Below are 27,838 nucleotides of genomic sequence, written 5' to 3'. Positions count from 1 at the left end.
TTAAATTTAATATTCTTTATAAGGGGATGTTTGGTATGATGGAATGGAAAGGAAAGAAAGAGAATGAGAAAGACTTCCTTTGTTTGTTTACAATAAAGAAAGGGAATGAGAATAGAGAAAGGAGAATCAATTCCATTATCTTCATTCTCTACGAATTGTAGAGAATGGGAGAGAAAGGAATTTTTTTTTTTCATTTTCAAGATGTTATATGTATTAAATTTATTATTATTAAATTTTTTTTTATGTATCCATTCTCTAAGGTACCAAACAGCATAATTCATTCTCTTTCTAAATACTTATTCTCTTTCTTATTATTTTCATTCTCTATTACATTTCATTCTCTATGATTCTCTCCTACTAAACATCCAAGGGATTAAAGATAAAGACTCAAATCTCTTCTCTCTATATAACTAAGAGAGGATATGTTTTTGCTTAGTTGACAACTTGACATTTATAAGAGCATGACATGTAAGATTTTATATGATTTGTCATTTTTTCATTAATTCTTTAATTTTAAGTTGCTATGTGTTTATCCATGTCACTTAAAATATTCCTAATAATTAATCTTAATCATTAATAATTATTAATTCAAAAAAAATAAATTCTTCAGCGGTGCCAGCCGTGCAAATCTTTAGTAATTTTAATAATTATTTATTTTAATTTTAATTTAGATTTTTAATATATAATAAATCCCAATCATCATCATTAATTATTAAAAAATAAATTCATCTCAAACATGTGCAAATCTTTGGTAATTTTAAAAGGAAAAAGAATCCCGGAAGATATGTAACTTGTCATCTTTTATTATTATATGTATGAATAAAAAATTTTAAACGTTTTATGAAATTAATCTGTTAAAATAAATAAATCATGTAACCAACCGGCTAATTGGTGATGTGAACAAGTTACCTTCCACATAATCTGCCACGTATATTACAATTTTCGTCCCTATGGTATACTGGTCAGTTTTTTTAATACAACAAATAAAATAAAGAAACATATCCTAATAAATGTTTCCCGATATTCAAAAATTATCAACAAATTACATGTTTTCTCCATCATCATGATCATGAAACAAATTCATCAACATAAAAATCATCATCAATCCTAACAAATTCATCATTCCTTTAAACTATTTAATCAACCCCCCCCCCCCCCCCCCTGGACCTACTTTCTTTCCGACCGTTAGGTTGCACCAGGGGAAGAAGTAACAACCTTACCTAGGGGTCAATAGAATCAGGTTGTCGATAGTTATTATCAAATGCTTGTGAGAAAGTCAAACGACAACTATGTGTGATGCTTTTGACAGTCATGATAGGCTCTATAAAGACACGTTGAAATGCGAAAAATGTAGTTAAAAGGTCCTAGAAATAAAGGTTAAAGGTGATAGTTCAACAAACAATTGGCGGCTACCAAGAGCATTCCAACAACAGTATAGAGTATGGAGAAGATGATGTTGAGGGGGTATAAGGAAGCAGAATCAATCACGAAGTAGAAAAAGGTTGTTGGCAAATTGGAGATATCCTTGGAGCATTTCATCGAACATGTGGTAGGCAATGGAAAGTGAATAATAATAAAGAGTTGTTTTTGAGTTGTATTTGGATATATAAGTTAAATTATAGAGTAAGGATCACCGCTGACACTTCAAATTGCATGTCGAGATTGGTCACTTAAGTAATAAAGTATTTTAAAATTAGAAATTATAGTCATTGAAATAATGGAGAACAATGAAAATAATTGAAGTACCGCGGAAGTCTTCTTAGCACTATCATAGGCACAACATGATATATAAATTATAGGCAAAGCATGTTTTAATCTTATTACACATCAATTCTTTAAGAGACCGGACCTAGTTACGGAAGAGCATTTATATATACATCAATTCTTCATACAGGGCTTCCTTACTAAATCATACAGAAAGTAATAGCATTTATATATACATTCTTCAACAAAGTCTAGCCACCTTCGACGCCAGTAAGGATTCATGTAAAGAACCGCAGCAAATCCCAACATGACCACAGCCCATGTGACATAAAAGGATGCCATATCAATATCGTACCATTTTTCAGTGCCTTCTTCAGCTGGTGGAACGATGATCGTCGGTGGCTTGGTCGTAGTCGTGCATTGCTTCTCTAGCGGCTGCCCGCAAAGAAATGGGTTCCCTTCATAGCTTGCACTGGAAAAGGTACCAAACTGTGCTGTCAAGTCTGGGAGTCTACCTGATAGATTGTTGTTGGAAACATTAAAAACAGCCAAGGAGTTCAGTTTAGTTAGTTCCGATGGAACTTTGCCACTCAGACGATTTGAAGAAAGGTCCATGCTTTCTATATTCGAAAGATTTGAGAACGACACTGGGATGGGTCCAGTCAGCTGGTTGTGAGAAAGGTTCAAAACGTGAATCTGGGTCAATCTCCCTAGTTCCGGTGGGATTTCACCTGTGAGATTGTTACTGGATAGATCCAACCCCGTCATGATATTAAGGAAGTTGCCTTTGCAGAGGCGAGGCATGCTTTTTATTGTAAACACAGCTATGTTTTCTGCTTCAACCGTGTCCACAGTTTCGAGTAGATAAAATTGTTTATCCAGAACACTAGAAGAAAAATCAGCTGAACCCTCAAAACCCAGGCCCAAAGTTATGCTCTGTATGAAAGCAGGGTAAGTTGCCCCAGTAATATTTTCCAGGCAGGGAGGTACTGAACCAGAAAGGAAGTTGCTAGATAAATCTATCAAACTCGCATTACGTAACTGGCACAACTGCTTTGGAATCGACCCCCTAAACTTATTTTTTCCCAAAAGAAGGATCCTTAAATTGGATAGTTCACCAAGAACCTCAGGAATACTGCCTGACAAGCTGTTGTTTTGTATATCCAAAGTCAAAAGACTGGTCAAATTGCTAAACGAAGCTGGTATAGATCCAGTAAATCTGTTGAAACCCAAATGTAGATGCTTCACAAATTGCCAACTTAAGCAGGACGGGATGGGACCTGAGAAACTATTATATGAGATATCGAGAAAAGAGAATGAAGCTGTTCCACAAGGAAACTGCCCCTCCAACTGATTGTTTCTCACCAAAAGTTCCATGATAGAATGGTTGCTTATCCAACCGGGTATCATACCCGAGAATGAGTTATCGCTAATATCCAGAAGATACATATAAACGTTCTCGCCAAGCACACTTGCAATCTTCCCTGTGAAAAGGTTGCTATCTAACTGAAGGCTATCCAAGGAAGGACCCAGGCTTAAGTTTCCCGATAGTACCTCTCCCTGCAAGCTGTTATCTGATAGTTTTAATTGCCACAAGTCCGAAAGATTTGTAAGCAATCCCATTGGTACTTCTCCACTCAACTGATTATGAGATAAATCCAGTGCCTCTAACCGACTCAATTCACCAACGGAAAATGGGATAACACCATCTAAAAAATTCCTGGACATATTTAACTGAGTTATGCTGGGAAAGAGCTTTTGTATATCGCTGGGGATAGTACCTCTCATGTGATTTTCAGAAATATCCAAATAAACCATTTGGTCATTCCTTAATAATGACAACATAGAAATATTACCGTCGAATGAGTTGTTCCTTAGAATAAGAAATTCCAGCGCAGTATTATTTTTTATCAACCAAATGGGAAAGTGTCCCACCAAGGAGTTGTGTGACATGTCTAGCACCCGTAACTCGTGCTGGAGAAGTAGAAAGCTAGGAACACTGTTAATATGGCAATTCGACAGCACGAGAACTTTCAACTGGAATGTTGGAATCCAACCTTTAGGCTCTTCTGTTACGACCACAAACTTGTCATTGTCGCTTATAAACGCAACTACCTCAAGCTTTGTATGATTGGAGAATAAGCTGAAGGAGAATGAACCTTCAAAGTTGTTATGACTAAAATCTACATACTCAAGAGATGTGAGATTAGCAATCAAAGATGGCGGAAGTGATCCCGTGAATAAATTTGAAGAAATATCAAAGAGCTTAAGAGATGATAGCCTGTTGAAACATTCAGGCAGGCTACCACTGAACATGTTCCCACCAAGGTCGAGCTCATGGAGATTCTTTAAGTCACATAACCCTGTCAAAAGAGCGGAAAAAAAAGAGACTATGGTTAAGCCTTTAAGAGTAGACACGACATACATTACATTTGCATATCTTAATTAATGCATTCTTTAGATATGTTGCCAGTTTCAGGCAGCGATCCATTGAGTGCATTGTCAGCGAATGAGATGGCCCTAAGAGAAGACAATGACTGTATTGTCGACGGGATACTTCCAGAAAAGCTGTTTAGACTCAAATCTAAGACCTCCAGATGGTGAAAAGATGCCAAAGCTATATGACAGGCAACAGGAAAATATTTCTAATCATTTATGATTGATGGTTCAAGTGGATTAAGCTAATTATTTCTGATGTGTAGGTAATTAGTACTTGACTAGTTTTATTTAGGCAGTGGCACTCTTTAAATGAATTATTGATGTAAGGAAAAGTGTTTACCTTCTATTGGTAGCGTTCCATTGAAATTATTAACTCTCAACCTGAGGATTTCCAAGTCAGGCAAATGGGGCAATTCTGAAATTAGATAAAAAAAAAAAAAAAGACACGAGGTAAATCGATAATAAATACAATAAGCAACAAAAAGGCTGTCAATCATATGTCAACGATGGAGTAAGTTTTAATTATTGCATGTACCCGGTGATACATTCTATGATGGAGTAAGTTTTAATTATTACATGTACCCGGTGATACATTCTATGATATGACAACCATATGTATATAGATGTCATGCCAACAAAATTAACGCCAGACACGTACTATCTCAATATGTGAGAGTTAGAGATGCATGATGATAACAACATTTAGAGTTGAAACCATATTTGGATACATTTGAAACAAATCATTACCAAAGGGTATTTCTTCTTCATTTCTTAATCCAAAATTCAAAGAAAGAATTCTTAGGGATGGAAAAGCAGCGATGGATCGCATGACGTCTTTTTTGAAGAGGTTCCAATCCAATATCAATCGTACCAGCTTGTTGTTTATGGTACCTGCATATATATTAATTTTTTTGAATTGTTAACGAGGTTAGTTAGAATACCTAATTAATCAGAACAACGGCTGAGACAATTTTAGTTAAGTTATTATCGATTTGATTATCGACAAATATGTACCAACTTTCAGGATGAGTGTTTACAGAAAGTTTATTCAAATGAGTCAAGAGTTTAATTAGCTTTGGAGTCAAGGAATACTTGTTATTAAAAGCCAATTATTGGGGTGCACGTATCTAATTTGCATGCATAAATGGGATATATACAGATATATGTATAGAAAGGGAGCTTGCAAATAAAGAACATTACCATTTGATGTGAGTGACTGTAGGTCACATCTGCTCAAGTCAAGTGACTTCAACTCTCTAAAGCTAGATAACTCTACACAAAAGGAATTCCAAGTTAATTAATAAATAATAGCGAACTTACGGATGGTGAATGCGAGATTTAATGATAATGAGTACTATTTCATGACCAATAACATGCCTTGTATAGGAAAGGAACTTCCCAAATTTGTAGAATTAGAACGGCTAAGATCAAGATTCTTGAGGGATGGGAGGAAACTTAGACACGATATAAGGCTCTTGTTGAGATAGGTATATCTAAGTGTTATAGTTTCTAGCCTTTCCAATCTTGATAAGCTCTCACAGCCTGTAAAAAATAAAGGGAAACCTTGGTATTGTTAGTTTGTTGCTAGCATTGAAGATATATATGTAGTATTGAAGTTCCACAAACTACAATGGTTAATTAAAATAAGATATAGAATCAATTTGGCGATTTTATTTTTCTACCATCGTAATAATGAAAATAAAATGAAAAAACTTGCAAATAACCGCAAGCTTAGAACAAACTAGTTAAATAAATAGTTTGATTATGCTTATCATACAAATTATACATATCTACTAAAAACTTATACACAAAAAAGATGGTCTGATTTTTCCTGTTTGACCCGAACTGTTGAACTGGTTGAAACGTGAACCGTTCTCTAACATGGTTCAATGTTCAATCCCGCTCTGAAAACATTGTTTATCATATAATTTTAGTAGTGGTTCAAGATCTAGTGAAGCTATCAAATAAATCAAAAATATAATATAATGGCCGGCTAATTAAATAAGAAGTAAAATTAAAATATGTTGTCACATAAGGACAAAAACCTTTAGCTGTAAATGTTACGTCATCATGTATTAGACTCAGCAATCTATTAGTCATAATAGTAACTTGACCGAAAACTTTATATGGAATCAGGTAAAAAAAATAACCAAAGTGAAAAACTCAGCAATCAGGTTGTTATAGTTGACGGAAAATTTGAAGGGGCAATTGAAAAACTAGTATGTATTTTTAGACGATAAACCCAATAATAATTTTGACACACCTTCGGTAGTACGTACTCTATGTGAAAAAGTATTATTTTTCCTTGCGGTAAAGTTAAAGAATAGACATGAAGAAAATATAATGATTTATGAAGCTAGAGATAAAACTCACCTTCGGTTGGAAGCACAGATAACGGATTATTACTAAGATCTACTTCTTTTAGCGATGGAATGACACTTAAAGATGTGATAATCGTTCCATTAAATTGATTGTGAGCGAGAGATAGAGTTTCCAAACTCTTCAATTTAGAAATCTTCTCTGAACCTCCTATCATAACACATGTATAGATTTATTAGTGTAGAAACAAATATTTCTAATCAATTAATCAATACTCCACCATTAATTACCAAAATCTTTCTAAAAACTCCTCATTAGTTTTATATGCAAAGGATTACAAAATATAATGTTCAAACAAAGTATAGAATCATGTATTAGTTTTTAGATTTCTCCAAAATTTCAAAAAATACTACTGTATGATTTATGGGAGAAATCAAGATGGTATAGTTAAGCAAGTGCATTTTTACTATATTAGTTCCCATAATTTTTTTTAATGAGAACTTTCTTTTCTCCCAAAAAAATAATCAAACTTCATAAGCACGGTGTATAATTTTGCGGTGTTGTAAGAAAAGTAACTGTTCAGTGCCGTTTTTCGTGGGTTTTGAGCCCCAATACCTCAACGGTGTATGGAGAGATTAAGATGTAGGCAGACCTTACCTCTACCTTAGTACAGAGGCTGCTTCCAGTTTCTACCTAAATGGTAGAAAAGACCCTCCAACCTTTGCATGGGATGAGGATCGAACCCATGACCTCTGTCTCCAGAGGCCAAAGGTGTTTACCACTGATCCAACCATGCTGCTTTTTGCGGTGTTGTAAGAGTACGTATCAAATTCCATTACCTGGCACTTGGAAGGTACCATAAGAGTCGCTCCCAGTGAGATCCAATACCACTAAGTTTTCCAAAGCTGCCAATATTGATATATCTGCAAAAATGTATAACCCTCAATCTTCGGAACGAATGGATATAAACTATGAACCCGAATTAATAATTCAACACATAGTCACCTACATTGATGTATTTGCGCATTCCTTTAGAACAATTAAAGCATCAATTATCATGTCAATATGTCGTAGTCAACATATAGAGCTCTCAGTTTTGACACGAAACATGTTAATACAACACAACAACACATGGTTAAACCATAACAACCAATTTATTAATGGTTTCACACGGTAGCATTGTTAAATATCAAGGTATAAGAATTAAAAAAATTAAAAATGGTGAGTTACATAAATATATTTTTAAGAACAAATAGAACCATTATCAGTTATTAAAAAAAAACAAACACACAAAGAAAATGAGGCCAAACCATCATACGTATGGTATACCGGCCAATAGATACCGGTTACATTGGTTTGGTTTAGTATTCTCCAATCAGTCACACGGTCCGGTTCGGTTTGATATACATAGCAATCTGGGTTCCAGTTTGGTTTGAGTTATAGGGAGAAACTGGGTAACCACGCCGTAAACACCCTAACATTATTTAAAATTTGTCAGCCCATATATTCCAAAAAAAAAAAAACAACGAAATTAAGGAGTTAGAAATATCCTTGTTTTAGAAAGAAAAAAGTTTGGCCTTCATAAGAAACTCTTCAGTCCAGGAATCTGAAAAAGGTGTGATCCACTAGAGCAACTTTAATTTATCATGTAGTATTGTTCCTAACAAAATTATTACGTAATTAACTAAGGTCTTACCGTTTTGAACTTTTGTTCCACTTTCTGCTTTGCGTGATGACGGATCGTAGTCTTTTGCAGTGTAACTCATATCCAAAGTTTTGAGTGAGGTGACTCCCCCTAATGAAGGAAAGAGGCCGCTTCCAATACTATTATAACTAAGATTGAATGTCTCCAGTTTTTTCAAACTCGACAACCTTTCAGGTCCTGTAAAACAGTCAAACAAATTAAAAGTTATAATATTTCTAGACAATTATGATATAAAAAAATGTTATCTAACATGTTAGAAGTATTGGTAACTTATTATGGTAATCAAGAAAAGAATGATCGAGCTGGTCATTGTATTGTGGGTTAGTTTTGTATAAGCTGTGTGTTAAAATAGATATTTGTTGTTTTTCATATGGGTTTCAATGTTGCAACGTATGAAGAAAAACAACAAAATATGCAATGTATTTTCATGTTTGCTCGTTAGGGCGGACATAACAGTTCATCTTTTTTGAGATGTAGAACACCGTCTTAGAGATCGGTGATGGTGGGATATCAGCTGTCACCAGGTGTGAATGGGATGCGGGAAACAGCCTACATGCATATAGTTCCGAGGTCTTGACGAGCAATAATGCTGGAACTAATTAACACTATCATCACCAGGCCGGCAACACCTCCGACCATCACCACTGTGAGGCGATGTCATACCACCACCAGATTCTTTGTCTACATCTTATTTCTTTTTTATTAGATTTATTTTTGTTTGTGTTGCTGTTGATGCTAATAATATATTTGTAGATCTTATCTCTTGTTTGTTTGAATTGAAGTCGTTACTGGTGGGGAAGTGATGAGATGATAGTTATTTTTCTTGTCTGTGAGAAAAAAACATATATATATAGTAGTGTAGTAATTATTGGACAAAGAAGCGAATGATACCTGTGCTAAGTATCGTGTCGTCAAGATGATTTAATGACAAATCGAGACTTCTCAGTTCTTTAAAATGAAGAAAGAGAGAAACATTTAACGACCATATTCTATCATCCATGTAGGTGTTGTACCAATCATCTACTGTAGGCTTAGCAATCATGTTTCCCAAAGACAGGTACGTAACATGACCGGTGGTCATGTTACATTTGACTCTCTCCCAATTACAACATTCGTTGTGTCTACTGCCGCCGGTATTTCCATGGTCAGCCCAAGTCGGGAGAAGATTACTGCAGATATCATGAGTGTAGCAAAAATCATTCAAAGAGGCTTTGATATCTAGGAGTGCCTTTTTTTCTTCTTCTATACAAACACCTTGTATCTGTCCAACCATGAAAATTGGTAGCATCATCATGTATATAAAAAACCCAAACAACAATGGTTTATGCTTGCTTAAAAACCAACTTTCCATTTTATTAGTATGATAATAATAAGGGTGATGTTATTGTTGGTTGGTCATTATATAGGGAAAAAAATCTTGTATACATGCAGAATGACTAATAGAACTTGTGCGGGACGACCACAATATCGTATTTTCTCCATTTCACAAAACGGTTTTTAATTTTTTTTTTTTTTGAAAGGTGTGGATTATTCGCAACAGCGGGTCTAGAGTACGTTGTTTTAACCGAGTTTACACTAAAGAGTCTCTTCGTCTCGAATACCTAGTAGAATAAAAAACCAAAAATAAGCCTGTTAGCATATACTTGAATTTAACACTCTTTGAAGATATAAAAAACGTTGTCAATCTATATTCATATGAATAAGTATATACTGTTATTCGCAAGTGAGACAAATCTATTTAAGGTTAGTTATGAAGTCTATAATGAAGTCAAACTCTATTAAAAACGAAAATTATATTTTTGGTACTTCAAGTTGGCAACTTTTGCACTTTTAGTCTTCAACTCAAAAAATTGCACCTTTCATACCTAAGGTTTTGTGAATTTTTCAGCTCTGGTACCACGTTCATACGGCGTTAATTTTTGCCGTTAACGCCCTCACGTGACAAACACGTGAGGGGTATTTTAGTCTTTTGACCCCCCTCTTTTTGAGAAAATTACATATTTGATACCTCAAGTTGTCAATTTTGTCACTTTTGGTACCTTAAGTAGACAACATATTTTTATTATACTCTCTAATTTTCATCTCACACATTAGCATCTATCAAACAACACACACTCAAAAATCAACACACATTGCGATCATCTATATATCCATGTATACATGTATCTCTATACCATACCAAATCCAATACATAAACATGCGTAAATAAATTCAAATCTCTTATATGAATCATACACCACCAGAAAGATTTTCGACTATCTCCCTCCCCACCAGGCACCACGACCTCCACCTTAGCTAGAGATTCCGATCTAATCTCGTTTGTAGCAAATATATTCATCTGTAACAGATTCCGTTCAGATCTCGTTTGTAGCAGATTCCGATCATGTTTCGTTTGTAGCATATTCCGATGGAAGAATAGGGTAATTTAGGGGTGAGAGGGTTTTCAATAATATGAAGAAAAGAGATCGATAGTGGGTGCGTATTCCGGCGACATGATTTTTTTTCCGGCCATCAATCCACCAATGCATTCAGTTCCTCCACCATCACCCGTAGTTACACCAACAACATATAATATTTCAAGAATGGATACACACCATTGGGTGTTTTTTTAAGAGCCGTAAAAAAATATAAAAAAATAAATATCATGTGTATTGTTTGATAGATGCTAATATGTGGGATGAAAATTGGAGAGTGTACTAAAAATAAGATTGTCAAAAGTGAGAAAATTGACAACTTGAGATACCAAAAGTGAAAATTGACAACTTGAGGTATCAAAAGTGTATTTTTCTCAAAAAGATGAGGGCCAAAAGAATAAAATACCCTTTACGTGTTTGTCACGTGAGGGCATTAACGACAAAAACTAACACCGTATGAACGTGGTACCAAAACTGAAAAATTCACAAAACTTTAGGTATGAAAGATGCAAATTTTTTAAATTAGAGACTAAAAGTGTAAAAACTATTAAAAATATAATTTTCTCATGTTAAAATATATGAAAATGTGCATGTAACGTATAACGTGTAACTTGACTTGTGAATAAGTCTTCAAGTCAATAATTGACCCATTTTAGAAAGATAAGATATCAGTGGAGTGGCTATTTCTAGTTGTCCATTGATTTCATTTTAGAAAGATAAGATATCAGTGGAGTGGCTATTTCTAGTTGTCCATTGATTTTACTGGAGTAAGAAGCACTCCTTATGACAACTTAGAAAACAAAACACTACTAAAATTGACATAGGGTCCTTAAAAATGCCATCAAATATGTGGTCCTTAAAAATGCCATCAAAACACTACTAATATTTTTCAACAACTAAGATTGAACAAGAATAGAAACTCCTTCATGACTGATTGATTAAGTGAATATGTGGTTAGGAGTTTTCATAGAAATACTAGTTACATAATACACCTTAAAAATGCCATCAAATCGATTAGGAGTATGATTCACGTACTTCAAGACTTTTGAACTCTCCGACTTTTCCAGTCTTCGATAAAACGTATTGTTTGTGGTGTTCAAGATATGTAACATTGCATAATACTCTATAAGTCATCAAGACAATGCTTAACAGATAGTAATAATGGACAACTTAATGCATGTGAAAAAAATAAAATAAGGGTTGATTATGTTTTAAAAAGTTACCGAAAACGATAGATTTAAGAATCGGGTCAACCTGACCTATTGAACTGGATTAACCCAAAGTGGGTCGGGAGATTGGGTCAATTATGGTCGGGTTTTTGATTTGATATGTTTTCAAAAAAAAACTAGTCGGGTTTCCTGTTGAACTAGGTTGATTCGGTTCAAACCATTTTTTTTTTGGATTATTTTCATGGAAATAAGGAAGTAACAATAAATTAGTATGTCAATGCTAAGTTACCACAGTAACTTTAATGAATGTTCAATCCTAAGAACTTTCACCATTGAATATTGTTCAAACCTTTTGAGATTTAAGAGTTTAAAGATCAAATTCGTACCTGAAATTACACTCCCAATCCATAATTTATTGTTACACAGTTTTCTTGGTTTATTTAACTTATTTGAGATTTAATTTGTAGGGTTTATTTAAGATGGGCGATTTTTAGTGAGGCTGAACATGAGTGACAGGCTGGGTTGGTGAAACAAAACAACGTCGTCTTGTCTCATTGTCTTTCTCTCTTCTTTTCTTTTTCTTTTCTCAAAAAAAAAATAAATAAATAAAATGAAAAAACGGATAAAAACGGATATAATCATAAATAATGACTAGAGATGAGTAGTGTGAGATGGGAGTTGGGAGATGGACATGGATTTGGTAGCAAAAAATCGAAAATCCATCTTCAATGAACAACAGCCCATAAAAATTGAAATAGCCCATCAGCCTTGGTTGACGTCATACTTAATATGAAACCTAGTAACCTAGTTGCCTTGTTACAAAACACATCCTTAACATATGAAAAGTGATATTCGTATAAAGTATGACGTGGGCCAAGGCTATAAACCGAATTTTTACCATATTACTTAAATTTAACTAGCATGGTATCATGGGTTGGAATCACGTTAAATGTGACCGTCACTGATCGTTTATCATTCGTGATATGATAATTGACGATAACTGAAATACCTATGTCTAGTAAATATACGATGGGTGTATTTGCTCTTAAAGACATATTATAAGGTTTCCCATTAGATGATATAAATACGGGGACTTATATTGCACATACTAAACACCATGGGTTAAAGTTGTAAATGATCTCTCTATTAATAGAGAGTCATGTACAACATTCTAACCCTAATCTTCCACAATTATTTGTGTGTGTAATTCTCCTTTAAATTATCAATCCCATCATCAAACAATCATCTTGTTTTGGAAACCGCAATCAATGGCAAATATGCTTAATCATCTTACAGGTTCCTCAGGATCAATGGGTACGTTTACTTTCTATCATATTTTCATTATGTTTATAATACGAATCATAGTTATTCCAACATCATGGTCCTCGCGTGTTGCAGCAAATGAAAGAAAGATATTAACATAAAGTTGCGTGTGTGTAAATGTCTACAAATGAAAAAGGAGAGCTTTTTTCATGTAACTCTTAACATGGTGGCTATTCTTTTTATTACGTAATATAGATATAGATTATTGTAAAAACGATTAATGTATAAAACTAAGAAGTTTCTATTATTATTTTTTCAACAGCAAGTCAGCAAGGATATAAATTGAATGGATTGCATTACTGTAACCAATATTATTTTCTCTTTATATGAAATGATCAGTCGATATATACTCTTTTCCAAAAGTTGTTTTTTTCCCCTCCTTTTGGAGGATATTTTCACCTGTGTTTTACCCTTTCATCTCATGTATTGCTTTTGTTTACTTTTTTCATTTCTAGTTAAAACTAGTATCTTATAATGTTAGCTAATATTGGAGTTCAGATTTTATGTTAAATGGGCAAAGCTTGTTTTACTAACTATATAATCTATTGGGACAAAAAGGTTAAATAAACTCGAACTCCGGTCAAAAACTTTAATTAACATGCCAATAATTCCTATCAAAATAAAGATACCGCATGCACCATAACTTTTAAAACACATAAAAATAGCGACATGTTAAAAAGAAAACAAAACATAGTTCTTCGCTGCTGAATCGTAATTAAAGCATATAGTACAAAAAAGAAGAAGAAGAAGAAAATGAAGATGTGACCTTAGTATAAAAGACACAGTTACTAACTTATTTACCAATTAACATGCCACGGTGAATAGCTCTAAACGACTTTTCCTGCATCCAAAATGACATGACGTGTAATCATTATTGAGCGGGATGGAAATATGCTCCACATCCACCTCATAGTCTTTTTTCCACAAGTAAATAGATCGATTAGCTCAGAAAGCAAATGTAGTTTTCCTTTTCTGATAAAAAATGGTACGCGTTAGATATATCCTCCGTCTAAATATATAAATGTTAATGTACGTTTATATTTTGAAATGTCAAATTAAATATCTACTTACATTTTTACACAATAGAAAGAGGCTTTGGCGGATATACATTTTGAGAGACTGAAGAAACAAATTTTGGCAAGGATTTCTTTTTCAAAAGTTATAGCCTGTACTTTTAGGTAATAACTAGATATTGGACCCGTGTGTTGTCGCGATTAACTTTTTTTACGCGACAAATTTTTACACCTAAATTTAAGTCAAATATTCGAACCCAAAATTTTTTAAAAAAACAACTAAAAATGTAGCAATATAAATAAAATGCAAAAGATTAATAAGATGTAAAAACATAAACAACAACTATATCAATGAATTAGATGTTACATGAACTTAAGACGTAACGATGATGAAAATTATTATATTTAAAAAAACGTTGCATATATAAAAAGACGGATAACATTAATCAAAACCAAATGTTTAAAAAGTAAAACCGTAAACGTGTAAAAGTTGTTTGATTAAACATGAGAGCCCAAAATTGAGGACCATAAAAATAAAACGAAAATTTAATGTAGGGCAAAAGTTAAAAAATTTTATACGGTTAAAATAAAATTTGGTAAAAATTATTATGCTATATAAGAACTTGTACATTTAATGCATAAAGACCATATAAATTTGTATAGATTTTTAGTATATGTCTTGAATATTACATGAACGTAAGGCGTAACGATGATAGAAATTATTATATATTTAAAACGTTATATAAAAAAAAGACGGATGAAAATAATCAAAACCAAATGTTTAAAAGTAAACCATAACCGTGTGAAAATTGTTTGATGAAAAAATGAGAACTCGAAAGTTTAGAGTCAATAAGATGGAAAATAAAACTTTGATACTGGACAAAAGTTAAAAAATAGAAACTTTAGGGGGTTAAAATGAAAATTAAAAAAAATTATTATGTGTTATAAAAGCTTGTATATTCTATGCATAAAAAACTTTTCCATTTACATAGTTTTTAGTATATATATTGAAAAAATGAAAACTCGAAAGTATAGAGTAAAAAAATGGTAAATAAAACTTTGACACGGGATAAAAATTTAAAAATAAATACTTTATGGGGTTAAAATGAAAATTGAAATAATTTATTATGTGTTTTACAATAATGACCACATAGCCATTACCAGTCACGCCACCACCACTACCAACCGCCGTCGCCACCACAAAACCGTTGTTAACACCATCGCCTTCATATTACGCGGGTAAAATGCTACTATATGTTTATTTATGTTTACCACAACAAAGAGATAAAAAGTATGGATTAATCACGACAAGACCAACGTACTTTCCCATTTGTACACGGTTGCCCATTATATTTTTTTATTGATGAGGTTTACCCACATACTTTTTTTTATACACGGTTGGCCAATATTACCGACTATCACAGGTAAACCGGTCAACTTTGGGTCAACCGTGTAAAAAAAAGTATATGGGTAAACCTCATCAATAAAAAAGTATGATGGGCAACCGTATACAAATGGAAAAGTATGTTAGTCTTTTCGGGATGAATTATATTATTTTCATTTTTAACGTGTGGTTTAAAAATGATCTATATTACAACAATGTTGAGTTGTGTGTTACACTATATTCTTGAGTTTATAATTAAAAGAAAATAATGGATAAGATTGGATAGAGGAGGAGAGGGAAAGAAAGTGTATACATATAATGCATTCTTGAGTTTAATGAAAAATGAAAGAAATGGAAAGAAAAGAAAGAATTAATTACATTCTTGAGTTTTATTGGAAAGAAATGAAAGGAAAAAATGATATAATTTTATAAATATAGCCTTTTTGAAACAAACATTAGATGTAAAGTGAAGGATAAGGATAAGTAATTTTCTTACCAAATTGGCAAGAAAATTTTAAAGCTTAAAACATCCCATTTTTTTTATCCTTTCTTATTCTTTCTTTTATAAAATAAACTCAAGAATGAAGATTTGAAGGACTTTCTTACAATTTCTTTTCTTACTCCATGAAAAAAAACTCAAAAAATATAGTGTTATAATATAGTATAATATGGACATAATTATTAAAATAGAATGCAAAGAAACAATTGACAATATAATATATAGTTGTGTTGATTAAAAAGTACATGTTTATAAACATTGATTAAAATTAGATTAATCACGAGAAGATAAACGTACTTTCCCATTAATATCATATAATCTTAGCCAATTAAATAAAATAAAACAGATGATATTAGCCGTTCAAACTAAAACCAGGTCACACCACCAAACACTTGGCCCTCCCCTCCTCTATCCTACGCTCTACACTCTCCAAAAACCCTTCCCCTCTCGAACTCATAAAGTATTACAGGAGACTTAATTTTACTTGAAGTTTGATTTTGGGCCATTCCAAACCATGTCTGACCAAAATAGAAAGCTGTTTCACACCTAACGTTGATGAAAGGTACTCTAGATCTTTCATTCTTCTCTTTTTCTTGGTCACACGATAAAAAAAAAAAAATAGAAAGCTGATTTCCGAGGATGTGAACTCTGTTGATTACTGTAGACAAATTTCCATCATACATTGCTATTATAGTTAGGTAGAGGTAAGGTACTCTCTACTTGGGTAGAGGTAAGGTCTGCCTACATCTTAACCTCCCCCGTACACCATCGAGGTATTGGGGCTCAAAACCCTCGGAAGGCAGTTACTTACTTTTTTTGAATGTGCGTTTTGAAAATGACTGTGATTTAGAAAGTTTTTGCAAATAGTTGTTATAACATAACTTTATTAACTTGCTGTTTGGTTGGCGAGTGGTTGAATGTCCTTATGCCGCTTTATTCGGTCGGCTATTATCAAGGGAACCCATAACCTATTGATTGAGTGGTTGCAAAATGTGTGGGTTACGGTAATGTGACAATTGGTTCTGGTCAAAATTTTATCTTTTTTCTTTGTTGTTTAGGCCGGGTAGGGTTATGACCATGTTGACCAGCAAGGGACTAACGACAAGGATGAGGGACTAATTACTAGGCTGGTAATCAGCAAATCAGCATCGTTACGGATTAGCTTTGTTATATGTGTGTGAATCCCTCTACATCGTAGTCCATGTATAGGCATCTTGACCAGCTATTTTCTAAAATGGCGAGGAGGTTATTGATGGAAACGCGGAATGGAAAAGTGATGAATGTTGTCTATTTAATATGGATGGAATCTTAATAAATCACTATTTAAATCAAATCCTACATGGCATGAATTAAATTAAAAAATTGTCAAAAAAATGACAACTAAGCGTGAACAGCCTGAAGTCACTCCTACTGAACAAGCAGTTCAACAACTAAAAGGAATGATGGAAAATCTTTCTGATAGAAAGACTTTAATGTTGGTTCGTGAACTTGCAAATGGTATAACATACTCTGTACCTCTACCCACGGGTTGGAAGCCCCCTCTGCCCATAAGAAGAATGTCACAAAAAGCGTGTGATGGTATCTGGAAACAATGGCATATTCTTGTTGATAGTGATGAAATCCCACCACCGATTAAAAAATTCAAAGATATGAGATTTTCCGAGCCTGTGTTAAAAAAACTGAAAGAAAAAGGGATTGTGCAACCTACACCTATTCAAGTTCAATGACTACCCGTTATTTTATCAGGAAGAGATATGATTGGAATTGCATTTACAGGGTCAGGAAAGACATTGGTTTGTGTTGCCAATTATTATGATGGCGCTGCTGGAGGAAATCATGACGCCGATTGTTGCAGGGGAAGGTCCATTTGGGCTGATTGTATGCCCATCAAGAAAGCTAGCAAGGCAGACGTATGAGGTTGTGGAGGAATTTTTAATACCCTTGAGGTAATCTGGATTTCCAGAAATAAGGCCGCTACTTTGTATTGGAGGTGTTGATATGCGGACACAGCTGGATATCGTCAAAAGAGGTGTTCACACTGTAGTTGCTACCCCTGGAAGGTTGAAGGATCTGCTTGCCAAAAAGAAGATGAATCTTGACAATTGCACGTAAGCACTCTCATTGTGTTAATTTTATAGGGCAAATTGATTGAAAAGTACTCTAACTTGTCCAAAATAACTTTACTGGGTCTAAACTAAAAAAAACAACATTGTAAGGAATAAAACCGGCATATACATTTCTAAAGGGTCCGTGTATAGGCACCCGGTTACCTGATTTTTAAATTCATTTTCCTTTTTATTAATGCCTATGTGGATATTCCATGTCATTTAATCACATTAATCATTTTTCATGTCATTTAATCATATTTAATCATTTTCCACCCAACCTAATTTAATCATTGTAACATATTATGATATTAATCATATATATATATATATATATTCATTGTGGTTTTTCAACAAAAGGAAAATGAACTAGCTGGTTTTGGTACTGAATGTGGTTAACAAAACATTGGTTAATTTGTTAAATCATCCAAACAAAAACAAAATGAATTTAAAATTAAAGGTTAAACCAAACAAAAAGACATACTATACTACTTATGGTGGTGGTGCCAATGAACTAGCTGATGTTTACCATAATGGAACTGCCGAACTGGTTTGGTTATAACATCCACAGATTCGGCCATGTAATCACATCATCTTATTATCAACATTAATAATGAAGGTGTATTGACATGTGAGATCCTCCAACTGCTTTCACAGCCGACACCATCAGGTGGTCTGTTTTACTAGAAACCAAAAATAATCAAGAAAGGGTGGTGTTGGGGGGCTGTGGCAGCGCGGTGGTGACCTTCAGGTGGTGTGCCCGCGATGGCGCAACGTAGAGGGTGGCGGCAGAGGTGGCGTCGGGTGGTGTTGGGGTTGGATGGTTGTCCTTTATTGCTTAGATGATGATGGAGGTTATTTTTGTAGCATCTGGAGGTGTATCCTGTTTTTCTGGCGAGGTGAGGTGGCGGTCGGGTGGTGGAGCTGGAGGGAATCTGAAAAGGGGAAGGAGGGAGAGAGATGAGTTTCTGCAAGTGTTTTTCTTATGCATATCATATATTTAAGTAAATAGGGGGTTAAATGGGATCCCAAGTGTATACATGGGTGCCAAGTAAGCAATGACATCATCATCACCATAATCACCATAGTTATAAAATGATACATGCTGTGTTACTAAGGATTGGGTTTGCTCGGCACTAGACCAGCTTTCAACCTAGACACAAGTTGAATTGACCTGGCCGTTGTTCGACACTAAACAGTTTTAATCTGTACGACACAAAGTAGCACTCGACACTGTTCCGATTTAGTGTCATGCGACTCTATCCAGTTTTGATCTTCTAATTCATGCGATTCTACAGGGACGACTCCTATTTCGACACTTAAGACGACTGAATGTGCAACTTGAGGTCAGTTTCATGATCTTCAAACAGGGCTAAGGTCATGTTTAAGGGTAATATGATTGGTTTTGGACAAGTTATTTACTTAAATTTTTGATACATAAAGTGGCGTTTCTAGGTTACCCAATATAGACACACACATTTTGGTATGTCTATTGTTTATCTTGTATACTTATATCTCTAAAATCAATACATGGTATGGAAGCTACTGTATGAAGTTGACAGTATATGGATGGTAAATTCAAATCCAAATTGTTTAAGTTATAAAGTTGTGATCTAATCTGTAATTCTGTATTTATATTTATTGGGGGTTAGAAATCTGTCTTCATGTATCCGATTTTGTTCCCTAACTAGTGCTCAAACAGTTATGTTATATGCTTATGATGCAAGTCTTATTTACTTGTCTAATATATTGTTTCTTTTGTTAAATTGGAATTGTATATGCTGTTGAATTTTCTCACACAAGTGGTAGTGGTTTGGTCAACATGGCTAAAAGGTGAACCAATGTCATTCCATTTATCGTGGATGGTAGACATCCAGCCAAGTACATGGTGCTAGTTGGCATGGTTGGTGTTATATTTTCTGATATTGCACAACCTCATCAGGTCTGCTTTGCACTTATTACGTGCTTCATGCATGCTAATCACAAGTGATGCAAAATTGAGTTGTTGATGCGTCAATGAGAAAATATTAGTTTTTGGTACAAGCTGTTTCACTTTGTATATCTTAAAAATGGTAAATGGGTGGTAAATCTCTAGTTCCATATATTGTCTTGACTATAAGTTTTGAGTTTTGGACCTTTTGGTATTGTATATACTCAATCTGAGTATCCAATAATATGGAATGGCTTATCCACCCATGATTACTGACTGTCCTTATCTCTGTATGTAGGCAAGAATTTTAGCACTCAATGCATCTTATTTTTTGAAAACTGGAGGACATTTTGTTACATCCATCAAGGTTTGTACTCTTATATAGGATGTTTTATTGATGGGATGTTCCGCTCCTCGGTAACTTTTTTTATGTTTTTTTAGGTATAATAACTTTGCACTTTTGCAGCGCAGGCCAACTACATTGAGTCGACCATTGCTGCTGAGCATGTATTCGCTTCTGAAGTGAAAAAGCTTCTAGCAGAGCAGTTCAAACCCATGGAGCAAGTGACTTGTGAGCCGTTTGAGTGAGACCATGCTTGTGTTGTTGGAGCATATTGCACGCCAAAGAAATGAAAACCTACAACAAAGATGTTATCTGCTTCTCTGTGTTACTTGGGTGTTTTGCCTGTTGTTTTTGATGGATTGATTTGTAATAGTACTTTATGTATATAATTCAGGTAGACATTGGGTTGATTTTGAAAGTTGCTGCTTGATTTTGCTGATTATATATGAAAGTATATTCATAGTTTGTTGGAAGTGTTGTATTTGGTTACTATAAATATCGCATTTATTGTTAAAAGCATTTCATTTGATTATATAAAGTGTTGCATTATAGAATAAAAAGAGTTTCATTTAACTTTAAAAGTGTTACATTTAGTTTTACTAGTGTTGCATTACATGATAAAAAGTGTCGCACTTACTCTAACAAAGTGTTACCTTAGTATTGATCAGGCGCATTGGTGATCAAGGGCTTGGATTTATTGACATTTACTAACCTACTGTCAAAGTCTACCAAAACAATAATGGTCATCAATGTTCATTTACCTAGAGCCTATTTTACCCATATCATCATCGGATGCTCCAAATAAACCTTCATTTTAATAACTATATAAAACTACAATACCTTTCGACCAAAACAACATTATTTGTTTAAATTAATCAACTATATATGCTTTTTAAATGGTAGATTAGGATCCTTTAAAGTTGTTTTATGACTAGACCAGTAAAGTTGAATAGATCGATTAAAGTCAAGGTTGAAAATTTAAAAAGCGTTTTTGAATTTTGACGGTTGATTTTAAGCGAGAGGTCAAGATAGTATAGTTAGTTTTAACTTTAAAAAAAACTCAATTCTTAAATGGTTGATTTGTGGCGCATTTTGGGTGTATAGGATCTCCAACTATGATCCCAAGTAATTTATGTTGAATCTCAAGTTAGTGTACTTTTCATAAAAAGGTATCGATAGCGTATGCATATTTAAAAGAAAAACACATCATATATATTACCCGGAGTAAAAGCCATTTGTTCAAACAAATACAAATAGAGCATGATGCGGTTCTTAAAATTGCTTGCACTTGGAATGATTCTACCATACTCATTTGCATCTTTTGGAATTTTGCATCATTCGGGAGTTTTCTCAACTTTTTTCTCTTTTACTTTTATGTCAAATTGTCATGATGGGTCCATATACTTAGGTTATTTTGCATGCTTAGAATCTTGAATACTGAGATTGATTGAGGTTGATGATTGTGGCATTGAGTATTAGAAACTAAGTAGGACCTAGGTGTGGGATCTCATTTCCTTTAACACACCTGTTGGTTGAACACCCATTATGTTTTCTTTTTACCATAAGTGTGGGATTCCCACCTTTTGCCTTTTCACATTTTGGGATATGTTTGACTATAAGTGTGAGATTGGTCGTTTTTTGTTAGATATGTGATTCCACTTATTGTGATTTGCTTGATTAGGTTGTAGGGCTTAATTTGTTGCCATATGAACATACTCGGGTTTGGACACCCTCTTTGTTATTCATAAGTGTGGAATTCCCCACCTTGTGCCTTGGAACATCGAAAACACTGTTCAGTGTGGGATGTGGTCTTCATGCTAAGAATGAAGTCCTATTTAGCTTGTTCTTGATTAAAAGTAAGACACTTGGATTGAGAGTGTTGTGATTGGCATTTGCTTGACCTTTTGGTAGCCTCTCGTGACCCTTAATTCCCGCTCATCCATTTATCCATTATTTTTTTAAAAAAATGAAATTCTCTATCATTTGCACATATTCATGATAAACTTGGATTTTTGTGAAATTTTTGAAAGTTTTGATGCTAATTTTTATGTATATAATTACAAAAAAGGAGAAAAGAAAATGAAAAAATATATTTAAAAAAAAATTGAATTTTTTTTTTAATAATAATAATAAAAGCTTTAAGTTTTAGAGTTTGATTTGGTGGTGTTCATTAGATGAGTAATCTTGGCTGAGTTTGGTCTTAGGTGTTGACCTTGACCAAGAAAAGTCAACATTATTTATTATATGGGCATTCCCCATTTTAAAACTCAGTATTCTTTTGACATTAGTCAAGTGTGGTCAATGGTCTTATATTAAATATTAAACATCATCGTAGGTGATAATCGACTTCGAGAGCCCATATTCTATGATTTGTGGCTTTTTACTCCGTAGAATGCATGACCTATAGGACATAAGGAATGTCCTGCGGGTTTGGTTATTTATAGTTATTAATCTTTAAATGAAAATTTTAAAATGTATACTCTTATTAGTAAAAATAGTTGAGAGAAAAAGATATCCAAAATTACGTCTATGTTACTTAATTAATGGCAAGTAGCAATGAGAGAACCTTGTGGCAACCCTTCGTTATTATATATCATTAATCTCAAGGTTGTCACAATGAGCGGTTTTGATTTTGCAACGCCCTACATTATATGCATATCTTTATTTTAAAGGCGTTGTGATTTCTTCAAACGCTTCAAAATTTGCAAATGTGATTCAAAAGGTGGCATTCAATTCTTGATTTGAGCCTTAAAAATTCTTTACTTTTTTCAATTAAATAAGATAGGATTAAGTTTGAATATGGTTCTCAATAAACTTGAGCTATTAAGGGCTTTTCATTTAAGGCTTAGTAACTGATGGTGTTCCTCTTCGTATCACTGTACAAAGGGAACCCTGCACTGGTGCCGGCCTTGGCTATGAACTGGCTAGGCTTAAGCCCAGAGCATATAGATAGGGGGCAGAAAGATATCAACCCAAAGCTACAATAAACTAAGCCCAATTTTATTCTATTTGCTCAATGTAATCCATATCCATATACTAAATATACCACATGGTTTTTCACATTAAAAACAGGGCAAATGTCATTAAATTCTAGCGTTTCTTTTCCCTTTTTCTATTTTATAGTTTGATTAGATCAAGTATCCTTCAAATCTTCACTAATAATCTCATATCATTAATCATTTATTATCTTTCACGTCCAAAACCCACACATGATACATAGAGGTTTTTTTATTCCCTGCCATTAACAATAAACGTTCTTATCTTTTGTTTGTTACTTTAAATAAATCTTTGTTTTTGTTTTTACAAGAGCCTAACACATAAAACGATTTTTTAGTAAAGAAACAAACGACTTTTTTTAGCTTTTCTAGGTAATATCTAACTTACGATATCTTTTGATTTCTTGATTATATATATAGTTTAATATAACTTATGTTGTTTAGGATATGTCATATATTTGTTTTCACACATTATTGTAGAGATTAATAATATGCCTCTTCGTATACAATCATTCGATGCTCAAAATAGAAAAAGAAAAATAGAGATACAAAAAATTACTCAAACTTTACAACTATCTTTAAATAAGTATATTGTTAGACATGAAAGTAATACTACTGAAAATAGTGTTGATAAACATAATGTTGAGAAAAATAATATTACGAAGTTAGATTTTTAGCTAATGTAGATTATGTAGATTGTACAATAACCAAAACCCTTATTTATGCTAATTTTAACACCCCTAAAATAAAAATCAAATCAACCCTTAATTATCATAATCCTGACACCCTAAAATAACTCACTAAAATAAAAAATAATTTATTTTAACGGCATTACAGGTTGGTTCGGATCACGCATTCCCTACATCACGTAATTCGTGCCTGGAACTTTACTGAGATCCTTTGTGAAGGGGTTAAAAAAATAAAGGGCAAAGATCACTGGTTTTAAACACCAACTAAACCTGGAACAACGTATTGCTTCATCAGCAATTGAGAAATTCTCATAAAGTAGTTGTCACCCAATAACGGATCTGTAAAAGTAAAAACACCTCAAACTTGGTCTACATCTATCAGCAAGGTGAAGCTAATATAATAAATCTATAATGCTATTTGGTTGCACCATTGTATGAGGCGCTGTTTGAAGAACGCATTCTCATTACAAGCCTTGCCAGGAATTGATATATGACCAATGCAAAGTCAAAATGTTCCTCATCGCTCATTTAAATATAACAACTTACAAATAAAATGACATAAAATACAAAATTACAAACAAGTAATTTAAATGATACAGCTTACAAATTAAACGACATGAAGTACAAACTTACACACAAAAATCTTTAACAATGAGCACTCTGGAAAAACACGTCTTGAATCAACAGAACTGTTCACGTATCTTAAGACAATTTTGCAAACAATAATACTGGAAAATATTTCAACCAAAACAACTGTTGTTAAGCCGCCATCCCAAAACTCAAACGCACCCTTTCCTTTCAAAACTCGACAACCAACACCAGCCGCTACTCGACAGTGGTATCATCCACGAAAAACCCTTCCTCTTACGGCAACACCAATATAAATCAATTTACAACTGAGAATCATGAGCTTTTAACATCACTTATGCAACTGAGAATCATAAGCTTTTAACATCACTTACTCCACTGGTCTAGACTCATGGGCTCTCCAACCAACTTGGTTCAATCCAAGTATGAGCGAAAAGATGTGTAGTCAAATAAATATCTCCTAAATTTTCTTGGATGCTTTTACCATCGAACGTGTGAAACGTGCTTGTTTCAAGTGAATAAAACACTATCTTCTTGTTCCTAGAGCCGAATTGGGCCAAGTATATCTTGTTCTCCATTTCTGGTAATTTAGCTTCAACGAAGACACATGTTGTATTACAAATATAAATCATGTGCTTTCCTACACCATTTACTTTGTCCCATTCTCTTCTAGAATCATTCAACTTGAATACCTCGATGGGTTCTCCAAACCCACCCATAACGACAAGTAAAAGATGTTTGTCACATTTCACCAAAAAATATTGTGTGGGAGATCCGCTACACCTTGTTGGGGCTTTGGCTATTTTCAAAAGAGATTTTATTTTCACCCAACAGTTTAAAAACCCTTAGTTCCCCTGTCTTATACAAATAATAAATATCGCCATCATGGGATGTAGGAAAATAGATAGGGGACTGTTGTGCATTTGGACATACCTCATAGATATGCCAAGATGGTTCTCCGGATAAATAATGGATCAAAACTATTGAACAATAAAATCCAAACACCATACAATCAGGGGAAGTAGGCGGAGCTGAGAACCATAAGTTGCTTAAACTGTAACTCGTGCGTGGAAGTTCGCGGAGATCCTTTGTGAAGGGATTAAAAAACACTGGAAAAAAATCTTCGGTTTTAAACAACAACCAACCAAACCTGGAACAGCATATTGTTTCATCAGCAACCGATAATTGTGAAATTCTCGCAAAGTAGTTGTCACCCAACAGCGGATCTGTGAAAGTAATAACACCTCAAATTTGGTCTACAACCATCAGCCAAGGTGAAGCTAGTGAAAAATTCTGTGACGCTTTTTGGTTGCGCCATTGTATGAAAGGTGCTACCTGATGACAACTTTTGCATGTAGCACGAAAGTTCAGGTATTCCACGCCAACACAAACCTTCATAAGCGTCTCCAGAACATCAAATGGAACATCTAGCAAGGGAGACTCACTAACTTAAACCTCATTGTCTGTGATAAAGCTAATCGTCGTCTCATCCTCTTGTTTAGAATCAACCATGAATTTGGCTTCTCTATGGTCGTCTTCTAACCTACATAATATGATTTTAAGAAACATTATTCCAACACATATATATGATATGATAACATATAAACAGATAGAAATAATAGAAAAAGGAAGCAATACGAGCATTCCCACATTGACATGTGGCTTGTTGGCAGCACTGGAATGGGATTGGGAGATGGAAGGATAGTTTTACTGTTGAGGTGATACGAATATATTAGTTTGTCCATTCTGTCATGGATATGTATATACCCCCCTAGCCCCGAGCCAATTATAGGGTTGTAAAAAGCAGAGTTATCCTGTGCAAGATCCACAACAAATATGCCTTCTTTAAGGTCTTTCGTTTCTTCCCAGATTTGTCGAATAAATTCCAAGTCACTCCAGGTTCTGATGCATTTCAAAACCTTCCATTTTATACTAGTCATGTCAGCTTTAAACAAAAACACATGGCAGGGTGTTTTGTCGGTTTCCCTACGAAAACAAACTGCTATGTAATTAAAACTCTGTAAGGTATCCTGTCAGGAAATGATGGTGTTTGGGACAACAATCCGAATAAGGAAAAGGGGCCGGCCAAGATGGTAATACTCGTACCAAAACTGTTCCATCCTTGACTGCAATTTCAACACGTATGACAAACGACTACAGTTGTCACAAAAAGCATATATATGACCATTGCAACAGGTTAGGCTATGTACTGAATGTCCATCACCAGTTGCTACCTTGAGTTGATATGCGTATGACATCTCGGTCCATCTTGGCTTTTTTCTACGGCTTTTTGATTTTTTAGGAAATAGTTGACAAAATACAAAGGTGGGCTTATTGGTTCTTGTTAAGAGGATAACTGAATTCGGATTATCAGGAGGGGTGGACAAACAAGATTCTCCGATAGAATGATAATATCCGTCTGTCAAAAGCAAGGGAGGGAGAGATATGATGTAAGTGGACGAGGGGTTCCAAAGAGACCACATATTATTGTGTAGATGGTTAGATAGAATTATCCACCCATGGGAACACCCTCGGATACGTTTCCCTGACAACTCGGGGATTCGAGACTGATATTTAAACAACAAAGGGTCGTCTAAGGTGGAGAAAGTCTGGTAAGTGAGATCTTCAATATTCTGAACACCAAGCCATGGATATTTTGTAGATAAAGGAGTCAAATTATTATCATCACTACAAACCTCCACCTGCTTATTCTGCTCCATCATCATCATCGAATCTAAAAAAAGATAACGGAATTAGATTCCGACTCAATTACTATCAGATAAGCAACTAAAATAAAAATGAAAAAAATCTGATTATAGCAAATAAACAACATAATGACGTTAAACTTTATCTAACAAAGTAAAAAACAACTAAAAGATTCAATCTTTATCAAATAAGCAACTAAAACCTCAAAAGTATATCAAATATAGACTCAAAAAGACTCAAAATTTTAATCTAGCAAACAACTAAAGAACTCAATTTTTATCAAATAAGCAACTAAAAAATACTGAAATTATGTCAAATATACAACTAAATAAAGACTCAAAATTTGAATAAACAAGGTAGAAGACTCAATTTTATGAAACAAAATTCTAAAAAAGACTCATATTATATATCATAGCAATCGAAAATAAAGAAAGACTCAATTTTTATCAAATAAACAACCAAAAAAAGACTATCTATATTAAACAAACAACTAAAAAAAGACAATTTTTATC

The 27,838-nt window shown here is 33.9% G+C and overlaps 1 protein-coding gene and 1 pseudogene across 1 annotated transcript; one reads left to right on the top strand and one right to left on the bottom strand.

Annotated features, from left to right (window-relative positions):
* Positions 1 to 1,873: 1,873 nt before the first annotated feature.
* On the bottom strand, positions 1,874 to 9,518 carry LOC122607229 (receptor-like protein 13). Its single transcript, XM_043780163.1, has 9 exons — positions 9,059 to 9,518; positions 8,159 to 8,344; positions 7,302 to 7,385; positions 6,517 to 6,672; positions 5,521 to 5,685; positions 5,344 to 5,415; positions 4,484 to 4,558; positions 4,175 to 4,321; positions 1,874 to 4,067 (listed from the first exon to the last, which is right to left on the bottom strand). Exons 1-9 carry the CDS (start codon positions 9,516 to 9,518, stop codon positions 1,879 to 1,881), a joined length of 3,534 nt encoding a protein of 1,177 aa, XP_043636098.1. The 3' UTR covers positions 1,874 to 1,878.
* Positions 9,519 to 17,723: 8,205 nt separating this feature from the next.
* LOC122607224 lies at positions 17,724 to 20,792 on the top strand (annotated as a pseudogene).
* Positions 20,793 to 27,838: the final 7,046 nt, after the last annotated feature.

This window comes from Erigeron canadensis, chromosome 7 (assembly GCF_010389155.1).
Source record: "Erigeron canadensis isolate Cc75 chromosome 7, C_canadensis_v1, whole genome shotgun sequence".
Classification (NCBI taxonomy): Eukaryota; Viridiplantae; Streptophyta; class Magnoliopsida; order Asterales; family Asteraceae; genus Erigeron; species Erigeron canadensis.
Note: the sequence above shows the minus strand (reverse complement) of the source record. Positions and strands in the feature narration are given on the sequence as shown.

Bases quoted from the DNA above. Each gene is read 5' to 3' on its own strand.
- LOC122607229 (XM_043780163.1), bottom strand. From the start codon at position 9,518: ATGGAAAGTTGGTTTTTAAGCAAGCATAAACCATTGTTGTTTGGGTTT. The intron at 5,416-5,520 runs GCATGTTATTGG...CCTTTTGTGTAG, and splicing joins AAGTTCCTTTCCTATACAAG to AGTTATCTAGCTTTAGAGAG. The intron at 4,068-4,174 runs GCAACATATCTA...CTCTTTTGACAG, and splicing joins TGGATCGCTGCCTGAAACTG to GGTTATGTGACTTAAAGAAT.